Genomic DNA, 13,040 nt, shown 5'->3' with positions numbered 1-13,040 from the left:
TCTGTCTGTTCTCACAGATGCTAGGGACTCACTTCTTTCCTTTACCATCCTGACCACAGGGGCCCAACCTTGTGGGGAGCTGCTTTCTCTTCCCTCAATACTGCCAATGGAGGCATTTTTTCTCCTTCACTTTCCTGCCAGGCCCAAGCAGCTGCTCAGCCCAGCTAATGAATCTGTATGCCCTTTGCCCCTCTTGTTAGGCCTCCTCCTCCTCTCAGGTTTAACCACATCTCTCTCTGCTCATAAGCCACCTTGGCCAGTCTGACATTTATTCCCTTCCACCACCTCCCGGTCTAAGCCACATCCAATCACTCTTTGTCCCATACTTTGCCTTCCACCAAAGGGCCTGCTGGCTGTCTCCCTTCCCTTCCGACTTGGGGGATCCCTGGCTTCCTCCAAAGCTCACCTCTGTCCCTCAATGATCTCGAACCAACTTATCCATATACATGCTGTATCACCTAACTCAGGTCCAGGCACAGAGCCTGAGATGAGCGTGACTGGAGTGGGACTCTCTCTTTTTCCTGGTCTCCCCCAAGTGCCTGCCACAGAACAGACGTTCAGCCAGCACTTGGTGGAGAACCTACTAAATCAATGGGACTCAACTGGATTCCAAAGTTCTCTAAGAGATATCCACAAAATCCTGTGAGTCTTACCTTCATTCTGGAAGCCCAAGGGATATTCCAAGCCACAGAGGCACTAAGCTGCAGGGCAGAACCCTGAACCCCAGGTCTTGCATTCAGACTCAAGGTTCTTCCAGATGCCCATTTTAGCTCAACTCCCCATAAACTAATCTTACACCAAATGGCCACATTACCAAAAGTATGGGCCCTTTTGCTAAGATTAACAAATGTAACCCATCAGAATTATCTGAAATTAACTCAGAAGGGCTCCCTCCAGGTCATACTCAGAATGGCCCAGAACCTGGCTGGCCATCCTAGAGGGCATTACCTGGTGATATCCAGGGCTTTCTGAACTTTGGCCTGGACAGACCCAAGCAGATCTGCACCCATTTTCTTCAGCAGCTGAGTCAGCAATACGAAGAGCCAGTCCTGAAGGTCATCTTTATGTACTTGGAGGAAGTCCACCAGGGTTTCCAGAAACATGCTGAAGACCTACAGTTGGCAGAGATGAGGACGATGAGGAGAGAAAAGGTGGGGGGAGGAGGACACACTGACCCTCAGGACGCAACTCAAAACGGAACCAGGAAGAAACAAAGGAATCAGAGGCAGACGAGGCAGTGATTGGCAGCCAAGCAGGAAAACAATCTGTCTTGCTTTTCATTGGGCTCTGCGATAGAAGAGGACACCTCACACATGGCCCGACTTCGGCAGAACTCGGACAATTAGCTTCTAGTCCATGCAGCATCACTCGAGAAAGGAAACCTTGCCATGATGGCTGGCATACCTAAGGCCCCAGGCTGTGGTGGCCAAGGGCAGTGAGGGCAGGCCTCTGGTGGACTCCTGTGGAATCAGCCCAAGTTGGGCGACAGTAACTGGACAGGCCAAGATGGAAGCCATTCAGGGTCTTCCTAGCAATGACAGCAGCCTGCCTGCCATCAAAGGCCTCTGACCAGGAGGCAACAGGGGTGATTTGGATTGGACAAGTTGGCCCCAAGGACGTTATGACAAGCACATTTCAACCACATTCAGTTGCAGGGGGGAAAAGAGAGAGGGCCTGGAAGAATATTGTAGCAGACAACTGCATGCATTTAGTCCTGAGTCAACAGTATGTAATTATCTGGCAATGACAAGAGAGAAAATAGGCCAATTTCAGATTTTCTGATGTACATGAACATTCAGATTATTAATTTTTACAACCAACCCAAAGGAATGTTGAAATAGCCTCTAGACTAGCCAAATATATTAGAAAAAATGTCTAATGCCCAAGATCAAACACTGTGCCTAATTTCTAATAAAGGAAACGTTCCCTGGCATTGGGTCTGCTTGCAGAAAAGGGTCCCATCGTCATTACATATGAGGTGGATAACATAACACGTGCTGCCCCATAAGACCATTTATTTAACTGGTGGTAGCAGAATGAGGAATAATCTAAACTGATAAAATGTTTAGCCAAACAAGACCTTACAGAGAATCTGGAGAAATCAGCTTTAATGAGAGTTCTCTTCTGTTTAGCATGTGCCAGACTCCAGATGAATTAATGAGGACACTGCTCCCCTGGAAGAGGCTTAAGTCCAGTGTTTGGAAGACGGATGGCATAGGTTTTTCATTGGTTGATCTCCGAGTACGGTATCAGTGTGGGCATATCAGTGACTCCTCCCCTAGTGCTTCAAAACCTTTGTGCTGCGGATGGTGTGTGCACCAGACATTGGCTTAACCCACCCCAAGTGGAGAGCCTCTTCCAGACAATCCCCACAATCCCCACCAGGAGACATCTGCACACACAGATGACACCAAGAGTGAACACCGCCTGTGGTGCCTCCTCTTGGTCCTTTGGGAACAAAGGAAAGCATTTCCAAAACTGTCCTCCCAAACTTGCCTTTGCTCCTGAAGCCATGACATGCAGGGAGTACCCAGTCAGGGTTAGCAAGTAAGACCTGAGTTCAACTCTGGCATAAGACACCTACTAGCTGTGTGACCTTGGTCAAGTCCCTGCACCTCCATCTGTCTCCTCATTTCTAGGAGGAGAAAATGCGATCCAAATTGTAAAGTGCTTGGCAGAGTCAGTGTCCAGCACGTATAAGGAGTTTAATAAATACTCATCTTTCTTCCTTCTCCTTGATTCCTGAGAGCTTTCTGCCTTTGCGGGGCCGGAGCATGTGAGAATACACTGCTCTTTGCACGAAGCCTGAGCTTCTACTATTGCGACCGCAGCTTCTGGATCTGGGGCGGTTCCAATCAGATCCAGAATACCAAGTGCCATTTGTGAGAAGGTGCTGGTGTGTACCCTGATTTGAGAACTCTCCATGGACAGAGCCTTCTAGGGGATAAGGAAACAAGCATTTTTAAGTGCCTACTGTGTACCAGGCACTGTGGAAGAGGGTGCTCACATTATCCCTGTTTTACAGAGGAAGAAATGGAGACAGAAAGAAGGTGCCATCACTAGTGTCTGAGGCCACACCTGTCCTTCCTCTTCCAGGGCCTTCAGTTGGTGCTCAGAGGCCAGGCAATCCAAGGCACTTCTGTACCCTCACTGTTCTTCCTAAAATCAAGCACATGCCTCCGGATGGGGCCTGACCACAGGAAGCAGAACAGAAGACTGGGGCAGACCATCATGTCACTGATCTTTTCCAAAGGATCTCCTCCTGCCATGCCTGTCTGGATCTTCTGAAATAGAAGTTGAAATCTCCATGGATCCCTACTTGACTCCTTCCCCTTAGATGCTACCCAAACAGAAACAAGAGGGCCACAGATCTGTCAAGAAGGCACCCTGGAGGCAGGGAAGGAGGCTGTAGACTGACTTCATTTTAAAGTGTAATCTTACCTCTGTCTTATTTTATTTTTATTTGTTTTGCTAATGATCTCCCAATCCCACTTTAATCTGAGGAGGACGGCAGCTTGTCTCTGACACACCCTTTGGGGTCTCTCTGGACCCCGAAACACTCATCCCACTAGGGCAGATGGATGGACACACCATCTCAGACTTCATCAAGGTCACTGGCTCTTCTGGTCCCCATTCAGGTGACAGGGTCTACTGGCATCTGAGCAGCCTTTGGCTCTGAAGTTCCAAGGGCTTCTCACTCCCATGCCTGGGCCTGTCTGATGCTGGTGGAATCTGGGATGAGATGCACTACCCGCTCCCCCACGTGCTACCATAAGGGATGCCTGACTTTAAGAGCAAATCTCACCTACCCTCACTGGACGTCAACTAAGGAAGAAGCAGAAAAGAGCTTTGGCTAATGAGGTCGGGATGTTGGATTTCCTAAGATAAAACTGGAAATTCCTTGTCTAGAGATGACCACGTGCCATCTACCTCCTCCTGGAGTCTAGATTGGCAGGGCATTCACTGACAGTTGCATGATTTCATCTTGGGGTAAGAAGCAAAAGGGAGTGAGTCTCAGAGCCAACTGGTCCAGCCCTTGCCTTGAGGCCCAGTCCCTGGCCACAGGGGCACCGAGGAGCCACGCCGGGGCCTAAACCTGGGGCCTCTGATGGCTGATTCGGCACTGTTCTATGGCCCAGGGGCAGAGGCTGCCCAGCTAAGGATGGGGCAGGGCCAGCTGTTTTAGGTGTGCCAGTCATCATCACATTTAGGACAGAAGGACAGAACCCAATTACGTCAGTTAATTAGTAGATGAGAAAAGCACATCTCCAAACAGACCCACATGGTTTGCATAATTGTACAGAGTTGCAGAAACTGCAACAGGTCTGACACTGCATGAATCTTCGGGAGAGAAAAAGTAAGAGAGAAGAAGGGTTAATGTCATTGTCATGCAGCAAAGTTAGGTTTCCAACAAATATGAACCAACTTACTCTCTACCGAGAGTTCCAACACAGGAGACAGCATGCAAAAAGAAAAGGAAAAAAAAGAAAAACACACACATTAGTTGCCATCAATGCAAAGTCCCTGTGTGGAAGAAAACACAGAAAATAAAAGACGACAAATGTTGTTCTGCAAAAGTTCATCATTAACTCGAACTTCTTTTCTGCCGGGAGCCTTGCATGACAGGGAAGAGCCAAAACCTCAATTCCTGGGAAAGCGGTAGTGTCTGCCTACAGGAGGGGTGGGGTAGGGGTGGGGAGGCCCTCCCTGGCCAGTTTGGCATCTGTCCGGCAGTGGGAGGGCCGGGAAGGAAGCAGAGGGTCCCTGACCAATGAAATGTGAAATGACTGGCCCAGGGGCACAGGACGAGGGCCAGCTCTCGGCCCCTCCTCTGGAGTCTGTCTGACAAAAGGACCTTGACAAGTTTTCTGGTTTAAAATGAACTGAGAGCAGCCCAAATGAATGCCATACTTTTATTCACGCTGTTGGAATGCTTGGATCTGTTTCAGGTTAGTCCTGAGTCACTCCAGTGCCCCAGATTCTATTCCTAACCTGGCCATCCTTCTAGCCAAGGTGTGGTGTCCAGGGCATATGTGGCCATCGCCCCTCATAGGCCCAGCGTCAACAGGTGGAGAAAAGCCCACAGCTTTCCAAAGGACCTGTTGGCCACCGGAGCATCTGTGGTGTGTCTGTAGGGCATGTCATAGAGGAGCTACATGCAAACAGACATCCCTCTGCCTCCACCTCACCCAGGCCTCCAACAGTCCTCAGAAAGGCTAGGCTGCTGCTGAACCCTAGGGAGCTCTGAGCTCACTGCTGGGGCTGGAAGAAGGACACCCTCCCCCGCCGCCATCAGAGCTGGAAGTTCCTGAGTTGGCCCACTGCTCTGCCATGGTAAGTGACAGGAATGGAGCTGGCTGGCCAGAGCAGTGACGGTCCAGGGAGTAGAGTACAGACACACACACATACACACACACGAATGCATTTGTGTATCTGTGTGTATATACTCTGTGTGTGTGTGTGTTTGTATTTTATAGATTGTACTGTGTTTACTGAGGAAGCTATGTGGTCCAAGGGATAAAACTCTGGCCTTGGAAGCAGCAAGACCCGAGTTTGAATCCTGCTGGAGACACGTGACCCTAAGCAAGTCACTTCACCACTGGCTGCCTGCCTCATGCCGCAACTACAGAATGCAGACTTCCCAGGACTGCCAAGCACGGTGTCTGGCATATATTGTAAATATTAGTTATTATTATCATCACATATACTATTACATGTGATCATGTGTGCACGCGGTCCCAACTGCCCCCAGCACAGTCTACCCACAATCTCCTTTTGAGAATCACACTACCCAGGACATTCAGCCCTGGGAGAAGCTGGCAACGTCTCCCCCGCCCTCTGCCGGGCACCCTGCTCTGGCCGTCTCGCCTGGCTTGAGGCTGCCAGCCGTGAGAACTGGAGATGCCTGAATGTGGCTCATCTTGCTCAAAGCAATCAGTGCACACCAATGGGGCAGGGAAGGCCCAGGGCACTACCTTTTCTCTTGACCCTCGTCTGCATTCAAGATAATGAATCTCCTTTTGAAAACTAACTTTTGCTCCTGGTTTAAAAAACTGTCCTGCATTTCAGCATTCTCTAGGATGTCAACAATCCAAAATTTTTTGCATTATTTTGGATTAAAAAGATCCTTCCCAGAAGAAGACAGAAGGATTCCAGGAAGGGAGGGTTCAGACTCCCAAAGGCCCCAGATCCCATGGACTAGGGTCCGTTCCCCACTCTGCCTTTGAAAGGGGTTCCCAGAAGGAGCTCTTGCTTCTTGTGAAAGGGTGTGCGTCTCTGGAAGGAAGGTTCTGAAGAAGACAAACCTTCTGAGAAGGAATTTCAAGGAGGAAGTTGTCTCCACTGAGTCGCCATAGCTCCTTTTTAAGGGATAGGTTACACACAAAGGTAAGTGACAGACAGGATGTGACCAAACAGGGACAAACAAATAAAAAGTGAAAGGCGAGTGAAGGCCGGGAAGTCTGGTGAAGGGAGTGAGGCTGCCACGCTCTGTCAGGAACCTAAGTGAGGCTTTTAATTTTCACAGCAATGGGAAAAGTTCACACCCAAAGTCCTGGTTCCACTCTGGCTTTCCAGGTCTGACTGTACACTCACGTGGGCTTTGTTCCAGGAGACAGACACACAGACTTGGCTTCCAGAGAAGGGCTGCTTCCCATTAGCTCCTGGGGTTGGCACCTCCCACCCCTCATGTGGGTGGCAGCACTGGGGGCCGACCACTTGGGCTTTCCGTTGCCCATGTAGATGAATTAAGGAGGCAAGGGGCTGCGGCATCACACTTACCTTGCTGTGAGGGTCAGCGAACATCCTGGTGAAAATCTCACACAATCTTTTCAGCTCGACACGACTAGCAAAATGACAAAACGGTGAATTAATAACCAGCTAGAATTTCAAGGAGGCTTTTGAACCCTGCCTTTAAAAGTGTGACTAGGCCATAGTTTGCTGACCACCGTATTACACAGGGCCCAGCGGTGACAGTGAGGAGCAAATGGGGAAGGGGATGTGGATGTCAGCACACTAGACCCGGCTGGCAGGTCACATACACCAAGGATCCTCTGCCAGCCCGGCCTGGGCTCACGGACAGCATCTTTCCTGGGGACAGGTCACACACACCGAGGACCCCATGCCAGCCCAGTCTGCACCTTCTGCCAGGCAGATTTCATCCTTCTCATTTCTTGTGGCACTGCCCCTGTGCCCAGGACTAGCCCTCATCCCTTGAGTTTAGGGTCAGTTCATCTCCAAAGGGTGGAGTTTGTTTTCAATGACATTTGGGGATTTGGGGCTGTTTGGACTGGCTGGCTGACTTCGCTGGGCTGAACTGTGTGGCTTTTCTACAATAAAAGCCAGTCTCTGCCTTCAAAGAGTGAACATCATACTTGGGAGCCACAATCTGTAACAACGTAAAAAGGGACTGGAACATGTCCAGGACCCCAGGAAACACCACCATGCACAAAGCGCAGGGCCTGGAGTCAGCAAGGTCTGAGTTCAAATCCAGCTTCAGATCCTCCCTTCCTAGATGTGGGGTCCTGGACAAGTCCTTTCACAACTGCCAGCCTCAGTTTTTCCAACTGTAAAATGGGGATAATAGCAGAATTTCCCTTCCAAGGGGGCTGTGAGGATGCAATCAATGACATGTGCCCAGTGCTCTCTCTAGCAATGCGCGCTGTAAATGATGGCAAGGGGACAGCAGCAGGAGGGAGGGAGCTGAGAGCAGCTTTGGTGGGGCGGGCAGCAGTCATGGGCTGGAAGGCACTTGGAGAGAAAAGGCCTCCCGGCTGGTCATGTGGCCAACTCCCCTGGCTCAGGCCCCCTTTCCATCCCTCCTGTTCATCTCGAGTCAGCACAAACTGAGGGTCTGGAGCCTTGAGCCCTATGGATGCCCCTTCTAGGGGCCATGCACTTGGTTGGCTTTTCTCTTTCTATCCCTACTATCTCCTAAGAGACATTTCTTAAGGTCCAGGGTCATAAACAGTGGAGCAGGATGCACTTCAAGGCCCAGCCGGGCAGAGGCCACCTCGTCACCCTCCTCCCACCCAGCACCACACCTCTCCCCCTTGTCCTAGTGTCAGTCCTTATTTCTTCTCCATCACCAGCTCTGACATTCTTGGCCCTTGGCTGAGGCTGTCATTTCCCAGCTGATGGGTTCCACTTGATTTTAGGTTTTTGCAATCTCAAAAAGGGCCATTTTGGCATGTGCAGGGGAAAGGGATGTCCATGGGCATTTTGGTCACTTTCTGACCTAGGCCAACAAGAGGGCCTGAGAGGGCCCCTCATCCTGGCACGCTGGAGACAGGTCCAGGTAACAGAGGTCATCAGCGTGGGAACAGGAGGTTTACTTCTCTTGTTCGGTGACAGATTTCCTACACATCTGCTACCTCCCTCCTACTACTGGGGCAAATGAAAAAGGCATTTCACTTCCTCAGCGAATGCTAAGAGCTTGCTGCAGACCTCATGGTTCAGCTAATCCTCAAATTCATAAAAGATGGAGAAATGATCCTGGCCCAGCCAGGCCCCAAGGGGTGCTCTGTGGTCAGGGCAGGGGAGTCGGCTGACCAGGAAATGGAAGAGACGGACAAAAACTCCAGGGTGAGCAAAGGCATGTATACATTCATCTTGTGCAGGGTTGGTGCTGTATGCAAGATATCCTAATACTAATTGCATCTTCCTGCACTACAACCCTGACTTCCCCGGAAGCCCTGTGCGCCATTTGCAAAAGGCTACACTTGCAAGCGGCCAAGCCTGGGAAGGCCTCCACCCTCACCTCAGCTCCATGAGGCCCCTCTCCAACCATCTCTGGCTGAGGTCTCCCCAGGAGGTGGAGCCTGGCACACATGGACTTGTTAATGGAATGTGCCAAAGCTAAGCTGGGCTTCTGCTGGGGCCCAGGAGTTTGGGCCCAAGGGGAGAAGCCCCTTTGTTTTATGCCAGAGACAATGGGGAAACAGAGACAGGGGGAGAGGGAGAGACAAGGATGAGAGAGAGTGCTAAGGAGAGGAGAGAGAAAAAGAGCTGGGAGAAAGAGACAGAGAGAAGAGAAAGGGAGAGGGGAGAGCAGAGTCAGAGACAGAGAGGGGAGAGAGACAGAGACAGAAAGAAACAGAGCAGAGAGAGGCCTGCACGAACCCTGAAAGGCTACATTGTGTGCCTAGAACAGACAAATCTTTGGGGAACACACAGAGTTCAGGAAAGAGAGTATAGCTGACCCTCAAGTAAAGAAGGACTCAGACAGACAGTCCAGACTTTGCGGGGGGCCATCAGCCATGCTTGCTGTCCGGGAGGCTTCTTGGTGGGGGTCTCCCTAGGGTAGCACCTGCAGGTGCGCCAGCCTAGCACATGTTGGAGAGAAGGTGAAAAAGGTTTGGGCCCAAAGCCAGACTGCCCTCCATCCGCATAAGAAGGATGTCCTGAGGCCCTTGTGTTGATGAGGCTTCTTCGAGCTCTCAGGTAATATCAACATGATCCCCATTTTACAGATGAGAAAACGGAGGCTTGTGTGCCACCCCCCAGGCTCCCTGTGCAGTCCATGCTCAAAGGCAGTGTTCCTGACTCTGGGGAATCAAGAGTCCCTTACCTCAGCGTCCGCTGGCTCCGGAGCAGGCTCTGAAGGCCCAGCAAGCCTTCCTTCCTCTCTGACCAGTTGGAACTGGCGCAGCGGTTCAGCACCTCAGCCACGTCCTCCGTCTGCCGCATGTAGGTGGGGATGCTGCCATTCCGGGAGCTGTAGGAGCGCTCAGAGCAGGCACTCGAGGCGTCGCTGTTGGCGTCATCGTCTGAGTACATGCCGCCACCATAGAGCTCATACCGCCTGCGAGCGGGCTTTTTCTGGGCACAGCAGGGCATAGTGTGAGGAGATGTGTGTGTGGGGAGGAGGGACAACTGGCCATCCCCATGCCCCACATGCCAAGGCTCTTCCAATGGCCAGAGGATAGAGCTTGCTCCCCAGGGCACCTCCTTCATCCCTGCTCCCTCTCCCTGAGGACTGAGTCCAGGGCCTGGCCTGCATCCATGCCCTGACACGCTACAGCCCCCTGCCCTTCAACAGCAAAGTGGGCTCGCAGCCGCACCATTTCTGTAAGTCCGACTGGGCTGACCCAAGAAACTCACTCTTGGCCTTCCAAGTCAGAGCAGTAAGCAAGCATGAGTGGGGAATCTGTGGCCTCGAGGTCCTCACGTGCGGCCCTGACTGAATCTAAACTTCACAGAACAAATTCCCCTTCATAAAAGGATCTGTTCTGTAAAACTTGGACTCAGTCAAAAGACTGAACCCAAGGATGCTGAGGCTGCTGCTTCCCCATCCTACTCCAGACTCTCTAAGAGGGGTTGGGGGACCCTTCATGCAGAAAAAACAGGTGGACGGTTGTGGCACTAAGTCTGTGCTGAATTTCATTTGTGTGGGGAGAACTCTACAAGACCTGTGGATGGCAAATCCACGAAACTTCCATGAGCTAAAGTCGCGAGAGTCACTAGCAATAAGTTCTGCCTCCACAGAGAATGTGACATGAGAACCAAGCCATGCATTCATAGGGTCATGAGACTGAGCTGTTCTATCACTAACGGCCCCCTCCAGCTGATGGGTTTCCCATCTCTTTCCCCAATCTGCCTGTGGAGTAGGAATGGGGTCAGGCCCCAAAGGCCAAGAGGTATTAGTGCCCGGCTCCCTCCTAGCTTTCAATCTCTCTCTGAGTCTCCATTCTCAAGTCTACAGTTCCGATCCTGCCTGTGCACCCAGGGTGACCTGACTTGTACATCTCCTTTCTTGTCAGAGAACTAGCTGAGAGTGTGGTGTGGATACAGCACAGAAAGAGAAAGGTGTTCACAAAAGGAGAGAAAACAGCGATTTATCTACCTTGGTCCGCATGTCTCCTAAGAGCTGAGAGCAGTGAATTATCAAAGAAAAAAATGGAGAACAGTGAGAAGATATCCATCTTAGCCCTCCCTTCTTTCAAGAACATCTGGCTTCCCAATACAGGGCCAGCCCCTGGGGAGGCCAGGGAGCCACAGCAAACAGCTTGCTGAACAAGGAAGCCTGGCTGCTGACCCCTCCCATTTCTAAAGTATAAAGGGGCTGGGTCAGTCGGCTGGTGACCAGGGGATGGCAGGACGTCTCCCTCCCATTGGACGCCAAGGAAACTCCAGCAAGAACTCTGTGGTCCCCTTGGGACACATGCGCTCTATGACCCGATGGGGCAAAGGAAGGACAGTGTGAGTGTTGGAGGCATGCGAGAGAAGAGGGACTCTTCTCATTCCCCCCAAAGAGACGTGTGCACACTTCCCAAAGTGGTCAGTCTTCGACACACTTGAGAAGAGGTTAAAGCAGGCTTTGGGTTGACCAATGAGCTGACAAAAACGGTGTTTAAAACAAAAATGAAACTTGTCCTAAATGAAATCCTGACAGGGTGTGAGAAAATGAGGGTCCCCTCAGACACTCTGCCCCTGGGGTCTGTACCCAGGCAAGACTCTGGCTGCTTCTGGGAGGGGAACCTTTGCCCTCCTTTTCCAACAAGCTCAGGAGATTTTCCTTTTCCCTTTAGGAGTAACTGAAACTGCTCCCAGAGAACGGCCTGTCCCCATCAGGTTGCATGGAAGGCCATGCCTCCTTTGGTAGGGGATTGGGGGGGTCCCCAAGCACCAGAACAACTAAGAGGGAAACAAGATGTGTGCTTACCAAAGCATCAGCGACAGCTTCCTCCACATCAGAGCCTGTGTTCAGGACGCGCATGGCGCTGACGGAGGACGACAGGCGGCTGGACTGACTGATCCCATAGCCTGCCCCTGCCATGACAGAAGGAAGCCAAGTATCACATGTGCCCTGGGCCAGGTCACAGGGTTTGAAAGGCCATGGGATGGACAAGAAGCAAAGTAAAAATGAGAGAGCAACAGCGATTCAAATGGAGACACTGGAGAACTATCTGGGCCAGAGCTGCAGCCCATGCTGGGCGGCCCTGGCCTGGCCTCGTCTCAGAGCTGCCAAGGCTCCTTTGGGAAGCTCCAGCCCAGGCCGAGTGCCTGACGCCATGTGGAGCGCTGTTGGCAGTGGTGAAACGGAGTACCCCAGTGGGAGGCCACCCTGGAGGGGATGGAAGTGCGTGAGCAAGTGTGTGTATGTGCGCATGGGCATGTGCGTGCATGTGTGTGCATGTGTGTATGGCTGTGTTCAAAGCAAGCACATAAAATGGACCACAAATATGCATCTCGATGTTAGAAAATGACATGCAAGGGAAAAACCAAGAGTCTAAACATGATGGGACAGAAAACAAGAGAGGGAGAGGGACCCCGAGAAGGCAGCGCCACAAATGACCACTCTATGTGGGGGGATTCTCTAGCGCAAGGACTGGATGGAAATCAATCAATTAGGGTTTGGGAAAAAGGGGGTGGATGATTCAACGGAAACGCAGTTAGAACGAAAGCAAGATGGTGGCAGAGCCGAGAGCCGAGGGTACTCATCCTTCACCTGCGGCCCCGCAGACATCGGGGGTGTAGAGGGCACCTGTCGATCTGGAGTGATGCCTGGAAGCTGGAATAACAGGACCACACAAAGCCTGCCTGTTACCACGGGAATGGAGCAGGGGCCACGCGAGCAAGCGAGGGAGTGAGCTAGCTAGTGGGCTTGGGGGGGCCCAAGACACATGTCGTGCTGCCCCAGAGCAGAGGCTCTCTGTCCACAGGCATGCTGATTCAAAACCAAAGGAGGCTTTGGATTGGGGAGGAGAGGGAAGGCAGAGGACGGGTGGGAAGGGAGGACAGGCCCAGGCCCCTCCCTCCAGAGAGGCTTTCCTGAAATGCTCTCCCTGATCTATCCTGGATGGGCATTTACTTTGAGAAGAGGCATTTCCCACAAAATCCAGGCTATTGTCCTGAAACAGATCTGGCCGCAACCCTAAAAAATGTTTGTTCTAAAAATAGTGCAACAGGGACAAGAGCAGCAGGCAGCGCTCTGAGCTTCCCATTGGACAAAGAGGCACACATTCATTTGCTTTTTTTCCCATTAGTTCTGTGCCCCAAAAGGCAAAGTGAGGCAAGAAAATTGAAGCAAGCTGAATTTA

The 13,040-nt window shown here is 51.5% G+C and overlaps 1 protein-coding gene across 46 annotated transcripts in view; it reads right to left on the bottom strand.

Moving 5' to 3' along the window:
• CLASP2 (cytoplasmic linker associated protein 2) overlaps positions 1-13,040 on the bottom strand; it is a 148,159-nt gene that overhangs the window by 28,515 nt on the left and 106,604 nt on the right. For 19 of the 46 annotated variants that reach the window (XM_072599246.1, XM_072599252.1, XM_072599249.1 and 16 more), the window contains 6 exons: positions 12,449-12,511; positions 11,663-11,769; positions 10,844-10,867; positions 9,569-9,819; positions 6,781-6,844; positions 949-1,112 (listed from right to left, as the gene is read on the bottom strand). In XM_072599246.1, the coding sequence (XP_072455347.1) occupies positions 949-1,112; positions 6,781-6,844; positions 9,569-9,819; positions 10,844-10,867; positions 11,663-11,769; positions 12,449-12,511 (673 nt within the window). The remainder of the gene's footprint in view (positions 1-948; positions 1,113-6,780; positions 6,845-9,568; positions 9,820-10,843; positions 10,868-11,662; positions 11,770-12,448; positions 12,512-13,040) is intronic. The other 27 variants (XM_072599253.1, XM_072599258.1, XM_072599266.1 and 24 more) reach the window with 3 other exon arrangements.

This window comes from Notamacropus eugenii, chromosome 3 (assembly GCF_028372415.1).
Source record: "Notamacropus eugenii isolate mMacEug1 chromosome 3, mMacEug1.pri_v2, whole genome shotgun sequence".
NCBI lineage: Eukaryota > Metazoa > Chordata > Mammalia > Diprotodontia > Macropodidae > Notamacropus > Notamacropus eugenii.
This window is presented reverse-complemented; position numbering and strand designations above follow the sequence as displayed.